General features: G+C 49.9%; 1 protein-coding gene across 1 annotated transcript; it reads right to left on the bottom strand.

The window, feature by feature from the left end:
• Window positions 1-1214: 1214 nt before the first annotated feature.
• On the bottom strand, window positions 1215-22868 carry LOC119105842 (superoxide dismutase [Cu-Zn]). The gene is made up of 6 exons (XM_037229395.1): window positions 22823-22868; window positions 9339-9450; window positions 6336-6447; window positions 4389-4495; window positions 2243-2391; window positions 1215-1788 (listed from the first exon to the last, which is right to left on the bottom strand). Exons 1-6 carry the CDS (start codon window positions 22831-22833, stop codon window positions 1665-1667), a joined length of 615 nt encoding a protein of 204 aa, XP_037085290.1. The 5' UTR covers window positions 22834-22868; the 3' UTR covers window positions 1215-1664.
• Window positions 22869-24926: the final 2058 nt, after the last annotated feature.

Genomic DNA, 24926 nt, shown 5'->3' with positions numbered 1-24926 from the left:
TCCCAGGTTACAAAAATGATCTGCCGGCGCGTGAAATCCTCAGCAATCGGGACTTTTCCAGCCACTGCATCGCCCCCCGCCCCCCCCCCCAAAAAAAAAACACGTGACGCAGGGCCGCGTGAATGACATTATGGCTCTCGTCTCCGTCTTGGGCTGAGGCCGACGCATCAGTGGCCTCAAGACGTTAACTTGTAACCTCCCACAGCCCGGTCAATGTGCGCGCGGTGTTTACTTATTATCTATGTTAGTGAGTGGTTGAGGTAATAAGTGCTGAAATTCGGTTAAAATGAAGCGTACGTGACGTCCCGGATCCGGTTCAGTACAACGTCTGACAGAGGAACGACTTTCGGTCAAAAATTACATCCGAGTCACCGACACGCAAGTTTTATGCAATTCACGACTTCAAGCATGCATTGCTACATGAATTTGTAATTGCATTGTATCATATGAGGTCATACTTATCGCAGATCACTGACCCGACTTCCCTCGTGAGAAGTCAGAGAACGCAAACCGCATTACCAGGTCTGGTGCTACCTGTTGATTAAAGCTTGACCCAAATCTATACTAAATTACTAGCTCTGCGCATTACACACCTGAAACAGCCGATAAAACGGCCAATACCTCATGTAAGCCATTGAGAATGCCCGTATGTCCCCGTGGCGGGCGTGACACGGGACTGCGATTGGTCTCAGAGTGTGAGGAAGGACATTTAACCCTCCAACTGAGACAGCGGCTCGCTGCCGCACGCAGTCTCCCAACTGAACGACAGTTAGGTGGGCTTAATTTAGATCCGGTGTTGGGCGAGGGCTAGACCCCAAAAATAATACCCCTTCATCAGCAGAGCAGCGCGGAATGTGACCCTGCTTGCCTTACCAAAATGGGTGCAATAGATGAGTATTTTAGACCTTTCGGGTGAATACTGAAACTGAATACATAGCGCTTCACACGCATTCAGACGGGTTGGTTCTCCCTGATGACACAGCCTTCGCCACCTGCTGAACTCGTGGGTCAAAAGGGCGTGACCCGTTTGGCAGCGTCAGACCGTCTGCGTCCGCTGTGGTCCCGTCGGGCTCACGTAATTAGACAACGGCTCGCCTTCACGTTCTTCAAGTGGATAAACGACAGTGAAATCGCCAAACGAGGTCAGAATCCATGCCATCAAGAAACCTCCGATTTCCAACGGGCCTCGCGCCGACACGCAGGAGGCGCACGGCCTGAGAAAGGCGGGCACAAGGTTTATTGAGCACGGATCAGCCACCCAAGCGACTTTAAGCATCCTTTAACCGCTCTTTTTGATTGCAAGCGCACCGCAACAACATCTTCGTGCCGTTTTACTTTTACACACAATACAAGCGGGCTAACCATTGCTTAAAATCGCCACAAGAAATTCTCAATGTTTGTCGAATGCGAAAGATAACAGTGCAGTGACATGAAATGGTGATGTCAGCGAAGCCAAGCAGCAAACGCAGTTAAGATATAGCTTCTGATACGCATGCGCTAAGACTTTAGGCTCCGCCGTCGCAGCTGCACTTCACAAAGCGTCTTAAAATAGGTGCCAAAGGGTGATTGCATCATTGACACACAGCCGGACCGGGCGACGTGACCAGCACGAGCGCAGCGAATGACGTCAGCGTTCGCGCCATCCAGTAGCTGTGACGTCACAATCAGAGAACGTTATTGGGCGCAATTACACCGCAGCCGAGTCGCATGCCTGCGTTTCCGGTCTTGAGGCTGCCGGGGTTGCCGCCGAGGCCGAGGTCATCCTCCCCAGAGTGCACCACAATCGACCTGCGGCAAGGGAAGTCAGCGTCTTCTTAGAAGACAGCTGGTTCCGCGTCGCTGGCAGAACTGTATGCACAAGTCGTTTGGGGCCTGACTGCCGGTGCCACCTGCTGCGAGTAACTCGACAGTCGTCAGCTGTTGCCGACTAGAGGGTTTGCTCCTCCGCTGGCGTTGTTAAGCTGCACGTTTCGCCGGCCTGCGGGCACTGAGCGCACGGCATCTCTAGCCTGTGGCATGTGATGTCTACACAAACTACAGCGGATTCGGTAGCAAGCCTGCGAGGTGCAAACGAGCCTTTAGTATTTAACACTGTATCACTCAACGCATAGGCGCGTGGCCGATCATCTCGCTGTTTATCAATGCGATTAGCGCAATCGCGTAGGTGCGCTGTCGAAAACTTTTGCTCCGCCCCCGCCCCCCTCCCCCGTAGCGCAGCAATCTTCCCTAGCGTGGTAGTTACCGTCGGAAGATGTCGCGGTCGCCCGGGAACAGACTGATGATGGGGTCGGCGATGTAGACCTCGGCCACACCGTTGTAGTCGGCCACGATGTTGCCTAGGTCACCGACGTGCCTGTGGTCGGTGTCGCTGGTTTGTGCACCATGGTTTCTCTGCAACGAAAATATCTGCCGGATCATGGCCCCGTTAGTGGAAAAGTGGGTGCAAAGTACAAGGTTTTGGCTCGCCGCTATCTGAAGGAGCTTAGTGAAGATAGCTCAGCGATGAGGGAAGTCGGTTGAGCCGTTTAATCTATTTGTGAGATTCAGCCACATATAATGTGCCGTAACAACCTCGGTAATGAAGGAGAGCTCTGTAACAGCTGCTATCGGCAAGTGCATCAGAATGAGAACGGGTGCATATGCATATGCATACGCATTCGACCGAAGTGTGATAATGGGATCAAAAGAGCTCTCCACTTTTAGTTCTACGTGCTACGCCCGGAGTACCCGAGCACGGCGATCTCATCTGCAGCGTTTATGGCTAGTTGGTCACTTGAAGTCTTCACTGGAATTGACGTTTTGATCACTGCCAGTGGTCTTAGAAGCCAGTAGTTTCTTGGTGTTTCAGTGATGGACTCATTGAAACGAAGAAGTCCGTCCCTACTGCCCGTCCCGATGGCTTAGTTGGTTAAAGTCCACCCTTCCGATCCACCCACCCATGGGGGTGGGTCCGAGCCGCATGAGACGCCTGCTACTTGGCCTTGACTGGAATGGCGTGCGGCAGGTGGCAGGGGCCGCTCGAAAGGTCAGGTGAGCTCAGAGGGCACGACGGACCGTGCCGAGCATTACTGCATTTCAAACTTCCACCGACAAGGTCTGCCTTTAAACTGGGATTTCGCGATCGGATGGTAGGGGTCACGGCTCACGCAATAGGTGCTGCTTAGCGTGTCCTCTGATCCAGGGATCCATTAATTCAAGAAGTTTGGGTTTTACCTTAAAAAATAAAGATTCATCAACACAAACACTTATTTCGTGTACCTTACAGCTTGCGCACCATTCCGATGGATCGAATAGTCCATAAAGCGTGAATGTAAGCTGCAACCATAAGTGGAGCTTCCTACCGATCTAGTGGCTTGCGCTCCATACCACCAGCTCGAGACCAGGACGGGGGGGGGGGAGGAGCAGCACAAGGCACTGAGTGAATGTGTGTGGGGGGGGGGACGAGGGTACTCCACAAGTCGACACAAAGTATCATCCAAGAGTGCATCTCCTTCGGTTCTGGACCCTCCGAACGCCTGGTCCCGACCCCGGGATAGCTGGTTCCGGCCCCGGGACGGCTGGTTCCGGCCCCGGGATGGCTGGCTCCGGCCCCGGACAGCTGGTTCCGACCCCGGGCTGGTTGGTTCCGGCCCCGGGATGCCTGGTTCCGGCCCCGGGATGGCTGGTTCCGGCCCCGGGATGGCTGGCTCCGGCCCCGGACAGCTGGTTCCGACCCCGGGCTGGTTGGTTCCGACCCCGGGATGCCTGGTTCCGGCCCCGGGATGGCTGGTTCCGACCCCGGGATGCCTGGTTCCGGCCCCGGGATGGTTGGTTCCGGCCCCGGGATGCCTGGTTCCGGCCCCGGGATGGCTGGTTCCGGCCCCGGGATGGCTGGTTCCGGCCCCGGGATGGCTGGCTCCGGCCCCGGGATGGCTGGTTCCGGCCCCGGGATGGCTGGTTCCGGCCCCGGGATGCCTGGTTCCGGCCCCGGGATGGCTGGTTCCGGCCCCGGGATGGCTGGTTCCGGCCCCGGGATGGCTGGTTCCGGCCCCGGGATGCCTGGTTCCGGCCCCGGGATGGCTGGTTCCGGCCCCGGGATGGCTGGTTCCGGCCCCGGGATGGCTGGTTCCGGCCCCGGGATGGCTGGCTCCGGCCCCGGGATGGCTGGTTCCGGCCCCGGGATGGCTGGCTCCGGCCCCGGGATGCCTGGTTCCGGCCCCGGGATGGCTGGCTCCGGCCCCGGACAGCTGGTTCCGACCCCGGGCTGGTTGGTTCCGGCCCCAGGATGGCTGGCTCCGACCCCGGACAGCTGGTTCCGGCCCCGGGATGGCTGGTTCCGGCCCCAGGATGGCTGGTCCCGGCCCCGGGATGGCCGGTTCCGACACCGCGGCGCGTGACCCAGTGTGGACCTGGAACGGGTTGTAGTGACCTCCAGCGTCCGAGCACTTCTCGCCCAAGTTGGGCAGCTCGTGCACGTGCAGCCCGTGCTTGCCCGGCGTCAAACCCGAGATGCGACCTGAAAACACACCGCCGGTCAGGGACACTCCAGTACGCTCCAGTCATGATGGTGCGCGGCTCGACATGTCCCATCCGGATGATGAAATGTCTGCGACAAACTACACGGCTCGCGTAATCTAAGAAATAAATCAAAATCGCATGTAGGTATTCATTTGAAACTGCAGCTCCTGGTGTGGCATGGAGCATACCGAGCGCAAATATCATGAGCCATGCAATAATACGCAACATGGATAAGTAAATGCGTATGGAAGCGCGTGAAGGTAAAACAAGACTTATGAATGAAAGCGCATCGAGGGCACTCCGTTTTTAGCTGGTCACGTAGCACATATCTGGGTCCATTCAATAGCTAGACGAGTAAAACACCGGTGTATCCTAAAATAGCTCGACCTGTGTTTGACGTCGTCCAGAGTCGGATTCGGCATCGGGATCGGATATATTTTTAGTGAGTCGTAGTGGAATCGTGGGATGTCAAGGTGAACAGTTTGCTGAGGTCGGAGCTGAGCCAGCTATTCGAGCTAGACTCTAGATTTGTGTACTCACATAGAAATGTGAATTGTGACGAATGCATTTCTGGTAACAGATGCTACGTGTCCAGCACACAGAGCCCTGCATGCGTTGCAGCCTTATCAAAAACTACGTCAAAAAGCGAGTGCTGCAGCTTTATAAAACTAAGTCAAAAGCGCGTTTGTTTAACCATCCATAAGCTACATTTTAAACCAGTTGCATCTGGATCGACTCCATCGCGATCTGATTCGAAATAACACCATATATTCCGTCGATACTTAAACCGATTTAATATTGGGTTATGCTGCTTAAATAAGACAGAAGTATTAACCTTAATCTTCGGAGAACAACCAGAAGAATGGAGATAGAGTTCGGTTGATATTTCGGCAACATAACTTTATCGAAACAATAGCAGAAGTCTTTGCTATCTTCTGCTATTGTTTCAATAAAGGCATGTTGCCAAAATATCAGCCGCACTACATCTCCATTCCCCTGGTTTTTCTCCGACGAATAATGCTAATACTACTGTCTTATCTATGTGGATAACGTTCCTCGCTAGTGCACCGAACAACTTACGTTATCCTGCTTGAAGTTAAGGTCGGTCTAGGCCTAATATGCTGCAATTCAGATCCGGTATCACTTCCGCTGGGGCCAAATTAAACAAGATTGCAGGATGCATGAACGGAAATATGCGTTCGAAACAAAGCAAAAATAATCAAGGATGTCTTAAAACGTGCAAGGTGATGTATAGTGATAGCCAACGGTAATCAAGTACCGGCGATGCATCGTGATGCGCATTTTTGGAATTTGTGTGTGTCCACCCCTCCCTTGGTTACAATATTGCTACGCTAAATGAAGCGAAAAATGTATTCACCTGGCGGTACTGTGTTATGCGTGACGTCACTAGAAAGCAGAACCTGTCTGCTTCTTTAGCCAGCCAGTGGTGCAAAACAAAAGCAGGGTGTTGCCTGTCACAAGAAGAAGCTAACTGTAGCTAAATTGAGTATCTGGGTGATAATTTGCGCATAAAAAGCAGGGAAGACACTGTGATTGCTACTCTTAGTAGGCAAACCTAGCTTTACAAACCTTGTCTGATGGCATTCGAACTCCGTGTTTTGGTTTAACGCTGAACACCTTTGCCGTTTAAAACGTGTCGGTTTGGTCTATTCAGATACTGAACATTTGGTGAACTTCCATAGAACGTTTCACAAGTCACTCAAGAAACGCGGGATGTTCGCTTTAATCCATAAACAGTTCCAGCGTAATAGCTGACAGTGGGTACCGCAGCAAATGGAGCGCGTACCGCCTTAGCTCGCCCACACGTGCGCACGCACCAGTGACCATGACCGGGTGGCTGGGGCACTCCTGGTAGAAGAAGAGCGCGCCGTTGATCTTGTCGCTCACGCCGGACACCAGGTCGACCCGAGCGGCTACCGCGCTACATTGCTGCCGAACAAAACGGCGCGTTTCTGTGTTGTATTGTACTGTATTGATGCAGTGCGGTGGCTGACGACAACGGCGGCCGACGACGCCGCTGAGACGGTCTGCGGCCGGCGCTTCCAACTAGAGGATTTTTCCCGAGGGAAAATAATCAGTCAGAGAAATCGTGACGGTGGCCGTGCAGGTGGTGTGCAGTGCACTTCTCTGAACCTGTCCGCCAATGATACGACCTGTTCACAGTGGGAGATGACAGTGCGCACAACTTATTCAAATCGAGTTTCGCTATTTGGCCCTGGAAAATCATAGCTAGATCAATCGTGAGAAGAAAATAGACACGAAAAGGTCGGGAAATACTCGTCTATAGGTAACGAGACGGTCAACAGGTTACCGAGATTGGTTACCGTTTGGTTACGTACCGATTGGTTACGAGACAGGTTACCGAGGCGCCTTTGCTGCGCGCCTTTGAGATGACATATCAGACAGTAGACGCCACGCACACCCCTCAGCAGTCATCAAGACAGTCATCAGGACACTGAAACGGGCTGTGAAACACTACGACTTGAACGCCACCAAAAGTCTTCGCGAGTCAGTAAGCCACGCATCTCATGTCATCGTCGGATCATGGCTTTTCTTAACAGCCAGCGATAGCCCCGGTCAGTATCACCGGGTTGATTCTACTTTGACCCACGTTCGCAGACGGATGAGCCACAATTCACAATTCGACTGAAGTACATTGGAAATTCTCGAAATCGCTAGCCGTCTCGATATTCCTCGGCGCCAGTAACAAGTCATACAGCTGTGCTGCCGAGACAAACAGGGCGTGACCCGTACATAAGAAACATCGCTTGACGTTAGCTAGAGTCACAGCACGCTGGGTTTAGCCCCACAGAGTTCACTTCCGCAGCTGGGTGAGTATTTTTCATAACCTATCATGTACGGCACGATACAGTACACGATACGATACGATGCGAGAAGAAGCTCTGTGAAGAGCGAGGGCCGAACATCCACACCAAGAACGGCGTTTTTTACAGTCTTTATGGATCTCCTAGACGTAGTTTCATAGAGTTCCGTAAAATGTGAGAAAACGAAATAAGGTCATATTTCGAGTGAATTTATAATATCAGTTTCAACGAACTTTACAACAGAAAGATTTTCTACGAAATCAAGCGGCCATTTCAACAAATGAACAAAGAACAGTGAGCAGTGCACAGAGCAGAGAGTCTTCAGCAGTGAGCAAAAATGACGCGTCCTCGCCAGTGCTGGCTCCGGACAGAGGCAGTAAGTCTAAGTATAAGTCGTTCTCAGTCTAGGTCACATTCTCGACAATGTTCTGATGCCTAGGGCGAAATGAGGAATGCTCTGTTGTTACTTCAGAGTCGTTAGGTGAAATGACAGTCATTACCTGTCACCCCTCCTCCGACATCGCACCAACTCGCTCTTGACCCTCAGGCCTGAGCTGGTTCAAGGAAAGAAGAAGTCCGTTGATCTTGTGATAGAACTCAAAATGCAAGCGATGAAAATATCGTTGGATGGGCGAAGTTTATGCCTTGGTTTACTTTAATTGCGTTCTCAAATAGAATTTCGAGTGCTACACTGCATGAGCCTGATGCAACGATCTTGCACGTATTTATCACTAGAACGTTGTTCTGGTTGAGTGGTTACACTGGTTTCCGCCTCCGAGGTGCTATGACCAGTACACTGAAGTTTGGAAATGGTCCTCACTTCGTCGCTAAGTAAATGACAATTTTCATAAAATATTCAGAAGATCATTACAGACGGAAGATCCAGAATTTCGCCAAAATGAAAACGTTATATTTCGGAGGACCTGAAATGGAATGGCGCCTGAGAAACGGGCAACATTTGGAAGTTTTGTAGAAAGGCACATACGATATGTAGCAGGGACGTACTCAGGGAGGATGGGAAAGGGCAGAGGGGTATCGTCCATTACACGACTGTTCAGTAAAGTTCGGGGAGGTCCGTCAACATATTCTCTTCGCCTCGACGTCCACCGTGTGCTTTGGTGTCATCTTCAAAAATGTAGGCATTTTCCTTGACCAAAAATGGCGAGAAAGGTGTTTTTTGTTGAAATGGTCAGAAATAATTTACCGCAAAACTTGGCGAGGCTCAGCAGCGCACTCTCTTTACCTTGGCCCCCACCACATTCCTTTTGTTTCATCGTAATTTCTAAACATCCGGTAGGTACGGTAAGTGGATAAGCACGGTAGGCGGGTAAGCACGGCAGGACCCTTGTCCCCCGAGGCACTGAACACACCTGTAGGTATATCACGAAGGTAAAGGTATAATAGAGAAATATACTAGTATAAATCAAATGATATAAAATACATGACATAATACAAAATAGATGCGATGTAATTACGGGCACCAAACATGTATCCTCATGCATATTTAGCCAAGAACTCGCCTCATATACGTAGGACTAGCAGCAAGCCGCTCCGGCTTCACAGTCGTGTCTCGTGCCACTGTCCAATGCGGTAGTTTAAATTTGGTCAGCCGCATGCTTTTGTGTCAATGGACGTAATAATGCCCCCCCCCCCCCCCCCCCGCCTCGGCAGTCCACACCAAGAAATGTTTTGTTGCACCACTTTCCGTGCATGGAAGGCGGCCTGGCCAAGCTGAACGGATGACTCACACATACGGATGTTCGTAGGAAATGGATCATATAATTCATTACCAAGGAATTCAGCGACATTATTCCATCAATACCTAAAGCAGCGTTACAAAAACATATTGCATGCAATGCGCTGAAATAATAGCATCGCTACAGTTCTTCAACTCATCTTCATCTACAGTTTGTCAGCACATGTCCTACTGGCGACCATGGGTTTTCACCTCAGCAGTCTGGCGAGCCGCTAGCCCGCGTGCGCTGGGAGGCTGACCTGCGGCGGTGGCCGGTAGTTTCCATATTCGGGCTTAGCCTGCCGCTGCGGAGTCCGGGGGCGCTGGGCGGCTGCCGGGCCGGCGGCGACCAGCAGACCCAGCAGAAACAGTCTGAAGCAGAGCGAGGCCCGCTATCAGTCTGAAAGTGCGGTCCAGAGAGGCCGGCCTCTGGCGACCCAGGGAGCCAGCCTTCGGCGGCCTAAAGAGCCGTCCACTGACGGGCCAGACAGCTGGCCTCTGACGGCCCAAACATGCCAACATCTGGCGGCCCAGAGAGGACAGCCGGTCTCTGGCCGCCCAAGAAGCTGGCCTCTGGAGAGCTAGAGAGCCGGCCTCTGGCGGCCCGGAGAGTCGGCCTCTGGCGGCCGAAAAGATGCCGACCTCTGGCGGGCCAGAAAAGCCGACCTCTGGCGACCCAAAGATGACGGCCTCTGGCGGGCCAGAAAAGCCGACCTCTGGCGACCCAAAGATGCCGGCCTCTGGCGGGCCAGAAAAGCCGACCTCTGGCGACCCAAAGATGACGGCCTCTGGCGGGCCAGAAAAGCCGACCTCTGGCGACCCAAAGACGCCCGCCTCTGGCGGGCCAGAAAAGCCGACCTCTGGCGACCCAAAGATGCCGGCCTCTGGCGGGCCAGAAAAGCCGATCTCTGGCGCCCCAGCGCCAGAGATGCGGGACGGGTCGGAGCAGGTGGGCGCAGGGCGGCGGCGGCGGCGGCGGCGGCGGGCAAGGAAAGGAGGCAGGGAGCGAGAGTGAGAAAACGGGAAGGAGACGGCGTGTGTGCGTTTGAGGCGGGGTTTGGATTAAAGAAAAGCCAAAGCCAAAGCCAAAGCCAAAGCCAAAACCAAAACTGAAGACAAAGACAGGAACAGAGAAACCGAGACAGGAGACAGAAACAGAGACAATGAGGCAAAGACGCAAAGAGACAAACGGGCAGAGATACAGGAGGCAGCTGAAAGGCTGAGACAGAGGCAGAGAAACAGAGACAGAAGCAGAAATACAGAGGCAGAGAGAGGCAGAGACAGAGACAGAGACAGAAATACAGATGCAGATACAGATATAGATAAGAATACAGATATAGGGAAATATACGGATACAGAGGCAGAAACAGAGACAGAGACAGAAACAGAGACGGAGATAAAGGCAAGGACAGGTACCGTGGCCCACACGCACGTGTGTGTTTTGGTGAGCACTGCCAAATGCGAAGGGCCACAGGCGCCGCCCCTCATCTTGCTGGTACTCAGTAGGTACTGAGGTACTTGTCAGTACAGTAAATGCGGTATTCACGACAGCTTGTGGCGTGAAGTGAAGTGTTCTAAAACCTTTTATATTAGGAAATGGAAGGCACTTATTTACCACACTAGTAACCTTGAACCGAGCGATTCGTGCATCGGGTGATGATCTAGAACTTGGGACGGTGTAAAAAGAAAAGTAACTGGAAATGACCATTCAAAACTCAGCATAACCATTTTTCCACACCGTTACCCAAAAACAGGTAACCAGGAGCGTCACTCCCTCTATCCCAGCGACGCCATAAACCGTACGTTAACACCAGAAAACCTCAAATCAAGTCGCGGCACTCCCAGCTAGGAAGAAGAAGCAAACATAAATAAGCAGGCGAGGAGGTGGTGCAGACCCGGCAGGAATTGTGCTATGCAATAGGCAAGTCCAAATCACACATGAGAAGGCTTAAGGCAGTCACAGTCAAAGTCAGCTAACGACGCCCGCTAGAACCCTCCAATAAGCTACAACCACTCAGTCACAGTGTTAGTAAGGGTTGTACGATCACGCAAGTCGGAGGGACAATTAACTGGTCACTTTCGTGCTGGGTTTTGAGCTGGATGTCCAGGGAGTCCACCCAGCTAAGCGGAGCTTGTTGCTGCGAGAACTCCCGGAGCCAGCGCCATGGATTTGGGTACAAGTGCACAAACATCACTATTTCAGAACGTGATTATGGAGCATGAAGAATGCTGAATATGAAGTGAGATGAATACGTGCAGGGCAAAAAATTGCGATATCCTCAAATATGTTGGCTACGTTAATATGTATTCACGAAATGCTTGTGGATGTTCTTAACGAGAGTTTTTAATGCGGAAATATCAGTTATTCTTGGAAAATATGAAATCATAATATCGTTCCACAGCTTAGGGCCCATGGAAGATGTTGCAAATAGCTCACAACTATGATAAGAAAAAGTTTAGTCTACATGTTTTACTGGCCTCATATCCACTTTATTTGATTCGTAGAGCTGGTATATTAAATCGAATGATACAGGAAGCTGTAAAGTTAGAATTTGTGTATCACAATTAGCATGTGGGATTTAGATATATTTATTACTTCAAAATTTTGTATCGCATAAAAATTGCCTCGAAGCTTTGTGGATGGTGCATGTTTTCCATCAGGCACACAGCCTTTTTTCCAAAATTACTAACTAGTCTAGTTGAGAAACATGACTGACACTTCAAATCAAGCAGCAGTAATTTTAAAAAAAGAATATAAAGTGTTATAGAGTAGATGTGACGTTGTTTTATCACTGATGTACCTAGTCCTACTTATTATTTTAATATTTCTATTTAATATGCTTGCAACGAAATTAAGGTGACGCGTAAATTTAAGAGACTTGTCAATGAGCACACCAAGGTGCTTGTTTTTTCTCCTCAATAGGTGAATTATCAATTTGCACATTTAGCTGGAAATGCGACGAAATGATAGTATAAATCGGTGTAAATATTTATGATACGTTCAGTGAAAGAAAATTAGCACTAGATGAGGAAGTCATGAGAAGGAAAAGTGCATTGATATCGTTTTGAGGCTCCACAATGCTTTTATTTTTGAAAATAATCGCAGCTTATCGGTGTAAGAGAGGCAAATCGTGATACTACTTAATTTAGACAAGTCATTAAAGTACATTATGAACATAATTGGGCCGAGAATTGCTCCTTGGGATATAACCATCGTTACGTTCTTGAATGATGATGGGTAATTCCTGATTTTGACGCATTGCATTTTAGCAGGGAAATATGAAGAAATGACGTCATGATATTTTCGTCGAATACCATATTTATTATGTCTACGTAGAAGAAGGTTTATGCCAACAGTGTCAAATGCTTTTAAAATCTAAATACAAACCTAGCACATATTCTCCGTTCTCAAAAGCCTTAGTGATGGTTTCCTGGAGAATAAGAGTTGACATGTAGGTACCTTTGTTCTTCTGAAGTTCGAACTGATTTTAGTGAATTAGGTGATTTTGGTTTAGATGAAGGATGAATCTTATATATATATATATATATATATATATATATATATAATCTTATATATATATATATATATATATATATATATATATATACATAGATGAGTTTTTGGAGAATTTTGGACACAAGCAGCAGAATACTCGTAGGTCTGTAGTTATCTACAAATTGACAGTCTCTCCTTTTAAAGATGCGTGTAATCACGGCTTTTAAAAAAAAATGCCTGGAAATATCCCTGATGATAACAGCTGTTGAAAGATGGAAAATTGCTTTGAGTATTACCCTATAACATATATTGAAGATTTTTTCATTTACATTGTCAACTCCAGCTCCGACATTGTTTAGTCCATTAATGATAAGAATTAAGTTTGCTCCGTTAGTGGGGGGTAGATCCATTAATTCTGTATTTGCGATGAACTGGAATGGGCTGGATGATGGTCTAGGAATATTGTCCTTTAACTGTTGTCCAATCTCAGTGAAAAAGAAATGAAGTGATTCTGCGATATCCTGATCATCTGTGATCATTTTGCTATTAGCCTCACTCATCCTAGTTGGATCGGCATCCTTTTTCGCTTTGAATTTATGAGGGAGTGTACTGTTTTCCATGTTTCCTAGGAGTTACCGGAATGTTTAATGATTTCATCAGCATAGCATTTCTGCTTGGCTAGTCTAAGAGATGTGGTAAGGACGGTGAGAGTGGTAAGAGTTGCGGTAAGAAGTGTGAGTTAGCTTCGATTCAAAACAAGATCGCTGGCGAAGCGCACCTTTCTTGAACAGTCAGCAAATGTTGATTCCAGCGATCCGTAATGCCGTCAAGATTCATTACAGCCACGCTGTCCTCGCAAGCGTGTCCTGTTTTCATGCAAAAATTCATTTTGTAAGACCGGCCACGGACATCAAAGGCATCATTATAACGACGCGATCGCGTCTGTATGTCCGTCTGCTTGACGTCCCCCTGAAGTTGTCTGGCTTCAAGAGCAGCATGTTTTGAAAGATATGCGCCAAAGGACACCTCCAAATCAAGGCGACCGTCTACCGCTCCACGGCTTCAATTCATGCAGTAAATGCAGTAAATTCATGTAGTGAATCCATGCAGTAAGAAACTTAAATGATTTTATAGTGCTGCAGGATAACCAAATGTGTTCGTAACAAAGACGTCTCAAAGATGTTTGTTGACCAAATCGCAATAATTGTCTACACTCGATCACAAGCAACGGCCACAAAACCAAGGACTGGCCTGATCCAGTCGTCTCTGGCAACACTGTTCTCATATCAACGCATATGCACGGCATTGGAATGCTTCGTGTTGTAAGTTAGCCCCTTAGTTAGAGGGCCACAGCTGGGGCGGAGCTCGTACCCGTTTGTCGGCGAACGCGGACCGGCAGCAGACCTAGTATCGAGGTCCGACGGCCTGGCCGGCTGAGCGCACCCGGCCAATCACGGCACTTAAGCGGCCAATCGGCGCATCTGTGCTGTACCGGGTGACGGCCCCAGTGCAGTGCTCCACATACGACGGACAGGCCTCGCGCGATTAACGTCAATGTAAACCAACGACTGGGAATTACGGACTGAGTCAACTGCTCGCATGGGTTCATTTTCCATTTTAACGAGGAAAATAGTTCTCGAGAAAATCTGTGAGCCTGACGCACTTTTACTCAGAACCTTGGCAATGTCGATCGCTACAAAAAACCTGGCATTTGCGGGCTTCTTGGACATATCAATCCAATCATCCTTATTTTACTGCATGCAATAAGTTTGACATTTTAACTATTGAAAGACGTGCATTCACGTTTAGTGCCTGCATTGTGGCTTGCTTCCGTTACAAGAATAGCAGGAAAACGACATCTCTGGGTTAAAGCTCCCAATAGCCTGAAAAGTAGTCATTTGTTTTAGGTACTAGACTGGAGACATTAAGGACGCAATAGGATCCAAGAGTGTGAAAAAATATTTTCACGTCGAAAAGTGTCAGTACCTCAGCACTGATCAGTTTATTTCCACAAACGGCAACGCTGCATGACACCCTTTTCCATTCCCCACGTATCCTGAGCACGCACAGCAGGGAGAATGAAGAAAACTTTTAGGATTGATACTAACTCATCCGCGTAATTTAATTGTTGCCGTAAACAGCAAATACAGCTTGCGCCACTGATCAGCTGATGTGTTCTTGTGTACAAAAGAAACGCCTGCAACACCTCGGTTAACGTGCAAAGCGCGTGATGAGTATGCCAACAACTATGCAGGAGAATGTTGATAAGCCTCCCAATGCTCCAGCATGTGGCCCAAATCTCCTGCACTGCAGAATGCCTCGTTATGATGGACACGTAGTTTGCTTGGACGTTACTTTTTTATTGTTTGTCGCGGCCATCCTCACGACAGGGCATTCGCTGTCGGGCTTTGCAGCAGGATTTGCTGACTAGGTGGCTGCTTGTCACGACGTGCATGCTGCAGCCGTAGGGTTGTAGAGCCATTGAAATCGTGAGTGGGGGAGGAGATGATACTGATAAGACAGTACTGATAGCGTTATTCGTCGTAGAACAACCAGTGGTAAGAAGGCCTAGGTTATTATAGATGTGTAGGTACGTCTATGTCTCATTTCTCCCGGTTATTCTATGAGGAATAAGGCCAACAGTGCTGTCTATATATATATATATATATATATATATATATATATATATATATATATATATATCTATCTATATCTATATCTATATATATCTATATATATATATCTATATATATATATCTATATATATATATATATACATGTTCATGGAATATGTACTTAAAGAAGCATTCCACATTCATACGGGATCTTAAACTGAAAAAGCAGCCTTGAAGGCCTTCCGGCGCTATTCACAGTCCTGCCTCTCTAAGACCTACGTCCCTTTACTTTCTGAGGCACGCGCTCGCGAAAATGGGGAAAGGTTTATTGGAAATAACATTCTAAAGCCACCGTGGCATTCGTGACGTGAAAATAACGTCATCTGAATTTTACTATGCCGTAAGTCGTGCGGCGATCAAGACCACGAACAAAATAATTGCCGGGGCGTTCGTAGCTGGCATTCGTGAGCACGATTTCCAGATATAACGGCCGCCAATCGGCTATCAATCAATGCTGTGCAAGGTACGATGACGCAATCAAACCATAACGCATTGTGCAGTATATTTACTAAACAGATAATTGAGCTGAATGGAGCAGTCTTTTCCACCTACAAAACATCCTAAAAGGCAATAGTCATAAGTAAGCTTATTTCATTATATTTAGCGCTTTCTTTAATATCTTCTTATGTGAAACATTTCCTTTAACTCACGTAATTTTGGGAATGCAATACCTTTGTGTCCCCGCACAGCTCTTGCTGCAACCCTTACCACAAGCCAGCAGCCACTACTTAGAAACATCTTGATCTCGATGATGGTGGTCCTGATCCTTACGAATCTAGGCTCGTTTCGTGCAGTTGCCTATATCGTGTCCCCAACTAACCAGCATACCACTTGTCCCTTTCCTCCACGCTTGGGTCTTTTTGCGTGGACACGATGTACTGGACATCACTGACCCCCTCCAGCTAGGTCTTTCCCATATCTCCGTCTGGCATTTGTTACTCCCGCTTGCTCTGCACCAGTTACATCCTTAAACGCTTTTTCTCCCTAGCCTTGTGAGGAAAGCAAAGCAGCGACGGGAAGGCCAGAAGAGCGATGAGCGACGGGAAGACCGGAAGAGCAATGAGCGACGGGAAGACCGGAAGAGCAATGAGCGACGGGAAGACCAGAAGAGCGATGAGCGACGGGAAGACCGGAAGAGCAATGAGCGACGGGAAGACCGGAAGAGCAATGAGCGACGGGAAGACCAGCTATGAGTCTGCTCGTGGGACAAACAGCCAGTTGAGCGTGTACTCAATGTGCTGTGCACTCTCTCTGCTGCGACATACGATATAGGCTGGTAGAACACAATTCAACTTCCTCCGACTCTCGCCCTGATAGAGGATGGAGGATCGACCCCCCCCCCCCAATCAATGAAAACTTTCAAAAATATCTCCCTGACATGGCATGTAAGAACGCCTAAATTTTCCTGGCCCCTGGGACATTCACTGCGCGTGCTTTGACAGTGAAAACGAGTCTCTGGCTCTTCCGTTTTCCGGGAAAACGCGATTATAGAAAGACTGTGCAGAAAAGCCTTGCACGGGCGCGGGTGATGGGTGCGGAGGTGCTTGCCTGAATGGAATAGTGTAGGGCAGGATTGGCCATTTGGAGTACAACTTTCCACGTCGTGCGAGCATTGGAATCATGCCACCTGTGTGTTTAAGTCTGAATCTGAGCCTTTTTCCTTTTTTCAGCCCTTTTCAGTGACTGGATCACTGGAATCAGAGCTCATACCAAACAATGCTTGGTGTGTGAACCTCGACTCTTGCCATTCCATCGGGGAAATCCAGGTCAACAGCAGAATTCGGTGGCGAAAGTTTGACATGCCGCAACGCTCGGCACAGTCCGCCCTGCCCTCTGACGTCACCTGACTGCTGCGGTGACCCAGCTGCCGTCACCTGACGGCTGCGGTGACCTGACCGTCGTCACCTGACCGCTGCGGTGACCTGACCGTCGTCACCTGACCGCTGCGGTGACCTGACCGCCATCACCTGACCGCTGCGGTGATCTGAATGCCGTCATCTGACCGCTGTGGTAATCTGACTGCCGTCACCCGACCGCTGTGGTAATCTGACTGCCGTCACCTGACCGCTGTGGTGATCTGACTGCCGTCACCTGACCGCTGCGGTGATCTGACTGCCGTCACCTGACCGCTGCGGTGACCTGACTGCCGTCACCTGACCGCTGCGGTGATCTGAATGCCGTCATCTGACCGCTGTGGTGATCTGACTGCCGTCACCAGACCGCCGTGGTGGTCTGACTGCCGTCACCTGACCGCTGCGGTGATCTGACTGGCGTCACCTGACCGCTGCGGTGATCTGACTGCTGGTTCACTGACCTGCTGACCTGACCGCTGGTTCAGCGGTCAGGGTGGCCGCTGCCACCCGCCGCAGGCCATGCCTGCCAAGGTCACATAGCGAGCCTCTAAGCCGACTCGCACCCACTCCGTCACGCGTGGCTTGGTGGGAAGCAGGCTCTGTGCACAGCTGAGCTATGGCGACGGACGCCATCTATCCATGTTATTTGTGAAGCGCCGCTGCTGAGCGGTGCGCGGTAATGGGCGAATTTGCGACCACGGGCGACGGGGCACGACACTGTTCCCTGTACGAAACCCTCAAGTTAACAATATTTGCTCAAAACACAAACACACAGACGATGCAACAGCACTGGTGAAGGGGCACGCCTGTATAAATCTAACGTTGCTACATTGCATGGCTCGGCGAGTATGACCATATAACTGCAAGCAGACAGTACAATCTTGCGTTTTTGTCAGCATTGACCTTTCGTCCGACCTAGCGGGGTGAATAATTTGTCCTGCAAGATATAACTTGAAAGAAGTTGAGACCTACCCTTTCTGGGACTATCGGCTGTTTTTTCGCGAGCCTCAATCATCCTTAGTTTGGAAGTGGCAGGGGTTGCATCGATCCCTCGTATCCGTTGCGATGCAAAACAACGAGAAGATGGGCGAGGGATCAACAAACTTGCCGTCTCGCCATCAACATCTGTTTCAATCGTTCAACCAATCAAAAGCCGCACGCAATGTGGCAAGGAAACGAAAACAGCGCGCTTGCCTCGGTTGCACTGCAGATGGAGTTCGTCCAAACAAGCTGCAAAGTGTGCAGCCGTACATAGGCACGTGCTGCCGGGTCCTGTCCGCCGACCTTGAGACTTGCATGCAACCATCGACGACATGCAGCGGTGACCATCGTAAGACTCAGTTCCCTGATCCGAACGCCATTAGGCCCGAGAAAACAGGCCAGACAAAGATGTACCGCAACATGACTCTGATGTTAGCGTTCCCTGGTTACATAATAAACCAGGCCGCATTGCATAACATTAGTTTCACCGTGTCCTTCGCGCGAATTGGCCCGCTATTTTCTTTTTTGAAGGACGAGGTGGAGCCCCAATAATTGTTGTCAATTTGAGCAAACTAGCGTACCCACAATTACCCTCCGTGAGATTGTAATAACACTGATATTCGTAGCATTTTTATGTAGGAAACGATAGAAACATGCATCCATATTCCTAAGCATTACTCATTTTTTATGGATATCCAATATTGTACCATGTAAATATAATCGCACATCAGTGCCGCATAAACCAACGCATGCTAGCTCGAATGCTAATCGCAAGGCTAGCAAAGAAAATAACACATCACGCTAATACGTGATGCTATGTTGTGAGCCCCAACGAACGGACCGTTGTAGCGATAAACCGCACCGCCCCGTCACACATAACCATAAACAGCTGTGTCACTGTCGTCTCGGCTGTTGGCTTCTGTGCCAATGCCAGTGGCGAGTCGTTCCGCAATGGTTTTATGGACTGGCTTTGAGCCGCGCCGGCAGTCGCCCGTCATCGCCCGTGCCGTGCCTTGACCCAGTCGCAGCGGGCTCGCTCGGCTGCCCCAAGCGCCCCCCCCCCCTCCGGCCCCTGGGGTGAGGAGCCGTGGGGCGGGGGGGGGGGGGGCGGGGACGGGAGCCGGTTTGTCGCGGCGCCAGGTGACAGCGGGCCGTCGGACCGCATTGCGCCCCGATGTGGCCGCAGTCGCAGTGGGGCGGGGCGGTGGCATGCACTATCGAGGGTTGGTGCGGCGCAGTTTCAGAACTTACGGAACCTCTGGCCTTCGAGCCCAGGAGGATGGCAGACCAGCGGCGTTACGTTACAGCTGGACCAGTTGGGTTGCGCCTTTTACCTGGTGTGATGCTGACAAAAGTTTGCTTTGAGTGTGGTTGTTGCGGCAGCGCTTTACGCTCGTTGACTCGCACTGGTATGCTGGGCCCACGGCCGTCCTACTCGTCTAGGCTCTGCCTCAATGACATATGACTGTGCCCGCCGTCATGTCTCAGTGAACATCGTGACAGGAGAAGCCGATGTCGAAAGCATACTTTCAGAGTAATGTGTGCACAAAGCCTCGCAAACTGCGCCGTCAAGCATGCGCTCCGCCAGAGCGGTAGACAAACAAGGCCCACACTTTCCGTCAGTTTAACATTACAGATATGGCGTTACATTAAAAATCACGCATTTCGATGCGTCATAACTTCAGCCCGGGGTGGCGCGCGGGCGCGGTATGATGAAATCGCTCCAAATGTCCAACTTCCGTGACGCTAACCATGCCTACGCTACAGCGAACTGGTGACAAACACGCATTTCACTAGAAACCTCCCGTTTTTTTTTTAAGTGCAGAGTTAAGTCATGACGTGGGCCATCTGGCGGTGTTTGCCTCAATAGCGCAGCACATTTATCAACAATTCGTATGATCTAATAGCCGACACCGCCACTTCAAAATAACGCGTGCCTGTAGCGGGGAGTGTAACTGAGCCGGAGCCACTCATGTTCCCAATACACACCCGTTATGTTTAAGTATATAGCTGCTATCTCCGGAATTCCGATTTCTAGGGTTCTAGTATTCATCCTCTCCAGGACCCAATATTCCCTTGTTTCTTAGAATTGCCGCTAATTGTCGGCTCTGCACACCTGGAGCCTGCCGGATTCCTTGCCTTGTACAAGATGCTAAGCTGCAAGGTTGTTGCAAAACGACCTTGTGGACGTAAAACGGGATTATTTCCATTTGTTAGGCTTAAGTTACCGTGGATAGTTATGTATCTTGACACATCAAACATAATGCCGGGTAAGAGATTGCAAAAACTTGTCATTGCTTTGTGTTGGCCTCTCGCACCAGCCCATATTTTTCCCCCACGTGCGGTTGTCGCGCGCACCGTGCGGAAACATACTCCCGTTGTGTCTGGGCAAGATGACGGTTTAAGCCTGAGAGCACAATTATTGCAAGGTTTAGGCAGCCCTAGGTAATGCTAAAACTGCCAAATACGCAGTCAAAAAGCCTAAAATACGTGCACTCCGGGACAAGAAATTGCTTTTCATGCCGGGCTACCTTACTGCGAAGCAAGGCAAATTTAAACTGGCTGGTTGTTCTCTTTTTTATTCTGCATTCATTCTGGGCGATTTTATCGTTAAAGATCACCCATTCAGCGGTTAGTCGAATACGTATGACATTCTGGGAACAGGGAGAAGGCTAACTTTGGTGGCGGTTTGATAGCACGAAAGCAGTCTGGAATGGAATTTAATGTGAGCCCTACGAACGGATATCAGTGGCTGGAAAAACTCCACGCGGTTTCTATAACAGTGCTGTAAAACTAACAGTCCAACAACGCTATCATACAAAAAGGAATGATGCTCCCCATGATTTCAGCCACAAAAGGAAACAACTGATGGCCAAATCACCACCCCAATGCAGTAAACACTGGCATGTAAAACGCGTAGGAGCACATAGAAAACGTCCGTCCAAAAATGTTTTGGACACATTTCAAAAGTAGATGAAAATTGCTAATTACCGAAACCTCATTTCTTTTAAATCGCGCGTTCATTTGCCACGCCTTAAACTGTCTCCAACAGACCGTGTCCCCAGACATATTCATCTCCCTGCTGTTAATACTGCTCGCCACATTCAGATGATGTCAATGAGGATGCGAGCACATAAATAATGACATTTAGCAACCAATCACTTTTTAACGTGGCCCAGTACTTTTCGTGTCCTGGCCGGCATCGTACCATATAACCTACTTTGTTTTAAAGGAAACGTTTAACGTCTGAAGGTATTGAAGCACGCATGAGATAAGACGAAACAAGCTCACTCATAACCATTGGTATGCTTTTTAAATGGAAAAGACTGCGCTAGACAGCACACTTTTTTGTTAATTTGTTTCTCAAGCGTCATGGTTTGATTACGTCATCGTACCTTGCGCAACATTAAGAGCCAATTGGCGGCCGTTGTATTCGGAAATCGTGGTCATGAACGCCAGATACGAACCCCCCGACAATTGCATTTTTCTTGGCCTTAATCGCAGCATGACATATGAAATGGCAGAAGCTGGATGACGTTATTATGACGACAAGAATGCTAAGGCAACTTTGAAATATTCTCCCCGATACACCTTTCCCCATTACCGGCAGGATTGTGAACAGCAACGAAATGTCGTCAGAACGGCTATTTCAGTTCAAAACCCATATAATTGTGGTGTGACAATAGCGCTTGCAAAACACGGCCTGCGTCGTCTTACATAATATACTGGTGTATTACAGCTGATTGCATGACGAAGAAAATGTTTGCTCCGGTGCATAGCGCGAAGCGACTTAAATTCGGACTAAGTACCCAAAGCATTCGCGCTTTCCCAAGAGCCGTATGATATCCAGACACCCCTGCATTTCGTGTCATTGACAAGCAGCCGCGATGCGTCGGGTTTGAATGCGAGTGAGATTCGATGGCGTCGCTGACGAGATAGCCTCTGGAGCCGTTGACATGGGAAAGTGGGGAGGAGGCACAGCGCCGGGGACCCCGGTCCCCATTTCACCAATCGCGAGAACATGAGCGTAACACAAACTACGTGGAAAGAATTGGCTGGAAACGAAAACAGGCTCACCTATTTTTCGGGATGCACGTACGCCCAAGGCTGAACAAGCGACATCGAATGGACCAGACATGTATAGGCATATCTAATGCATGTGTATGTATGGACGATAAAATAGGCATAAAACAAAAGGAGGTAGCGTTTAAGATATTAAATATGCGTGGGCTGGAGCGCCCGAATGCGTGTGCCAGACGGCGCGCAAGAAAAGGTGGTAGTCGTGTGTGGACCGACGTGTGTGGATCGCGACCGATGCGCCCATGTCGCGCACCATGCCAGATGGACATATTTGTCCGTGTGTGACACCCACACGGGTCGCACGCTATCTTCCGCACCACCTGACGTGCGATCATTTGGGTCCCTTCAGCTGTGTGGTTATCAGTCCATCACGTGCGTCCATTGCTTAGTTCGGACGATCTCCAACACGTACTATCTCCAGTGGTCCGTGCGAGAGACATTCGTACACGAGGGGAGGTAACGGCGTACTCTGAGGTCAGTATTCCCTTCTCTGATGCAACTGCAAATGCGCGGACACCGCCGCCGTGACAATGTCGTTCCGCCAATGACTCGCAAGCTCTGAGGCACATCCATTAACAGTGCAAGAAAGCTTGGCACGTGCGCCCACTGACATCCCTGGCTGACGCCGACCGCGTGGACGGCCGCGGCTGGACTCTCACCTGACCGTCATGACGGGCGTGGTGATTGCGTGCCTCCTGTGAACACCCGCCGGGCTGACTGAGGCCGGGGCGCCACGCTGGGTCTTTATAGCTCCGGCTAGAGGTGCGCACGGCAGGTACTGTATCCAGTGTCGAGCACCTGCGCAAGGCTCAGCATGTTGGGTGAGTTCACCGAGTGATTTCTTTACATCGCGAGCAGTTGCGTGACGTCATTGGGAGTCACTCAGTCGTCTGTCCACGACGGGCACCAAAAAGGCAACCGAGATCTCAGCTGACACATGGTTTGTGCATTAGGGTGCGTCATCAGTGACAAAGTCATATGAGACAAAGAAATTCTTTGGCGCAGGAGTCCAAAAGCACACGGCAGGGCAAAAGTTTTTGCCAAAAACTTAAATTCGTGAGGCGCGAGTCGATATAAATGCCGTAAATCGACGCTCGGCGTTGTAGTCACCTCATGCTGGACGGCGTCCGCTGCCGCAGGTAACACCAAGCCGTGGGCGGCAAGCGACACAAAATACCTTTGCGTATAGAAACGATGCTGCCGAGCGCTCGTTATGCTGTCCAACGAGAATGTCCCGGTCTAAGGTATAACATGCGGGTCAGACATTGCCCGATTAATTGTTATTTAGTGGAAACTTTATGCGCTGTTGAGTATGAGCTCGTTGTACGAGTATGCTGGTTATCATTGATTTAGACTTTCACTGCTCTAAGACAACTCACGTGATGCAAACACAACTATGTATAGCATATGACTCAGAATATATTGTTTGGTGTGCAACTTAAAACATACAGTAAGTTCTGCAGCCTGTACCACGGACGTAGAAAGGGAGGGGGAGGTAGGGTGACCCCATGCACATCTTGCTAGTTGCCGAGCCTGTGTATCGGATGCACCGGCCCAAGCAGCTATTGCTCAGACTGGAAACCCAAAAAGCGTGTTGGCAGGGATCGCACGGTAGCAGAAATACCTTCGCAGCTGGGCTCCGTATCTTGCCGAAGCTCCAGCTCCAGCTGAAGACGCCATCGGCAGTGCGGCGCTGCGTCGTACTCCTAGTGTGAGCCAGATAGGGCAAGGTGGCCAGCGGTGCCTGCACTTTGTTCCGCAGCTCGCGGTCGGTGAGGTCTCGCAGTGGAGGCTGTGTGGCTGGTCCGTGCCAGGGAATTATTTCGGTGTACCTCACGGCCCCGAAGTTTACCGCTGAGATGGCGAAGACCCAGGGCTGAAGAAGACCCTCGGTTTGCTGCTCACGTGCGGCGCGACGATGGGAACCACCTGTTCGCAGACCATGCGGTTCTCATCCCACACCATGCCCAGCAGCAGCTGTTCCGGACGGATCCAGTATCCGTTACGCCTGAGGATTGGCTGCACCGTGGTCTATGTGTGCTGCGGCAGGTCGCGGAACAGCGCGATGCTCCGGAACAAGTTGCGTAAGCTAAAGTAGCAGCCACTGTTTTGCCGGATGGCGAACCATACCGACACATAGTGGCCGACCACGCACTGGACGAGGTCCTTGAGAGAGCCGCTGCAGGTCTCGGTAGAGATGTAAACTGGGAGCAGACGAGCGGCCAGTGCCAACCATCTGAAAACAAAAGCGAATATATTAGAACAATTCGCTGCAAACTTATCGTTAGATCATACAAAAATTATTGCGCCTGTTTAGTGTACGCAATTATGCTGATATCCAGAATCCTTAAATGTGACGGAATACATATCAACGAATATGTTAGTAAGCATGAACCAACCATAAAATGATGCGACATAGTACGGCACAAGGTATAATAATAAGTGAATGCTCAGCAGTGAGCACACGAAATATCAAATAATACTTGATGAACTTTAAACACTCCTTGGTATAAATTCGAAGATAATGCCTTTTTATCTTACCTGATATGGTTCGATGGTGCGATTCGCCGCTGGGCTGCCACATTTCGGACAGAGCCATTTTGAACACCGGATGCCAGAAGGTACATCAGCTGCTGGTTGGTGCTCAGCTGCTGAATCAGGTCGACCGGCAGGTTTGGCACATGCCCCGAACTAGGCTTGAATGCCACAACGTCCCTCTCCCAGACCTCCCCGGCACAGGCCTAGCCCATGAGTCCAGAAAAA

The sequence above is a fragment of the Pollicipes pollicipes genome, unplaced genomic scaffold (assembly GCF_011947565.3).
Source record: "Pollicipes pollicipes isolate AB1234 unplaced genomic scaffold, Ppol_2.1 Scaffold_6138;HRSCAF=7277_pilon_pilon_pilon, whole genome shotgun sequence".
In the NCBI taxonomy this organism is placed as follows: domain Eukaryota; kingdom Metazoa; phylum Arthropoda; class Thecostraca; order Pollicipedomorpha; family Pollicipedidae; genus Pollicipes; species Pollicipes pollicipes.
This window is presented reverse-complemented; position numbering and strand designations above follow the sequence as displayed.

Bases quoted from the DNA above. Each gene is read 5' to 3' on its own strand.
- LOC119105842 (XM_037229395.1), bottom strand. The intron at 6,448-9,338 runs GTCAGCCTCCCA...TTTGTTCGGCAG, and splicing joins ACTACCGGCCACCGCCGCAG to CAATGTAGCGCGGTAGCCGC. The intron at 1,789-2,242 runs GTAACTACCACG...CCCTTGCCGCAG, and splicing joins GACCGCGACATCTTCCGACG to GTCGATTGTGGTGCACTCTG.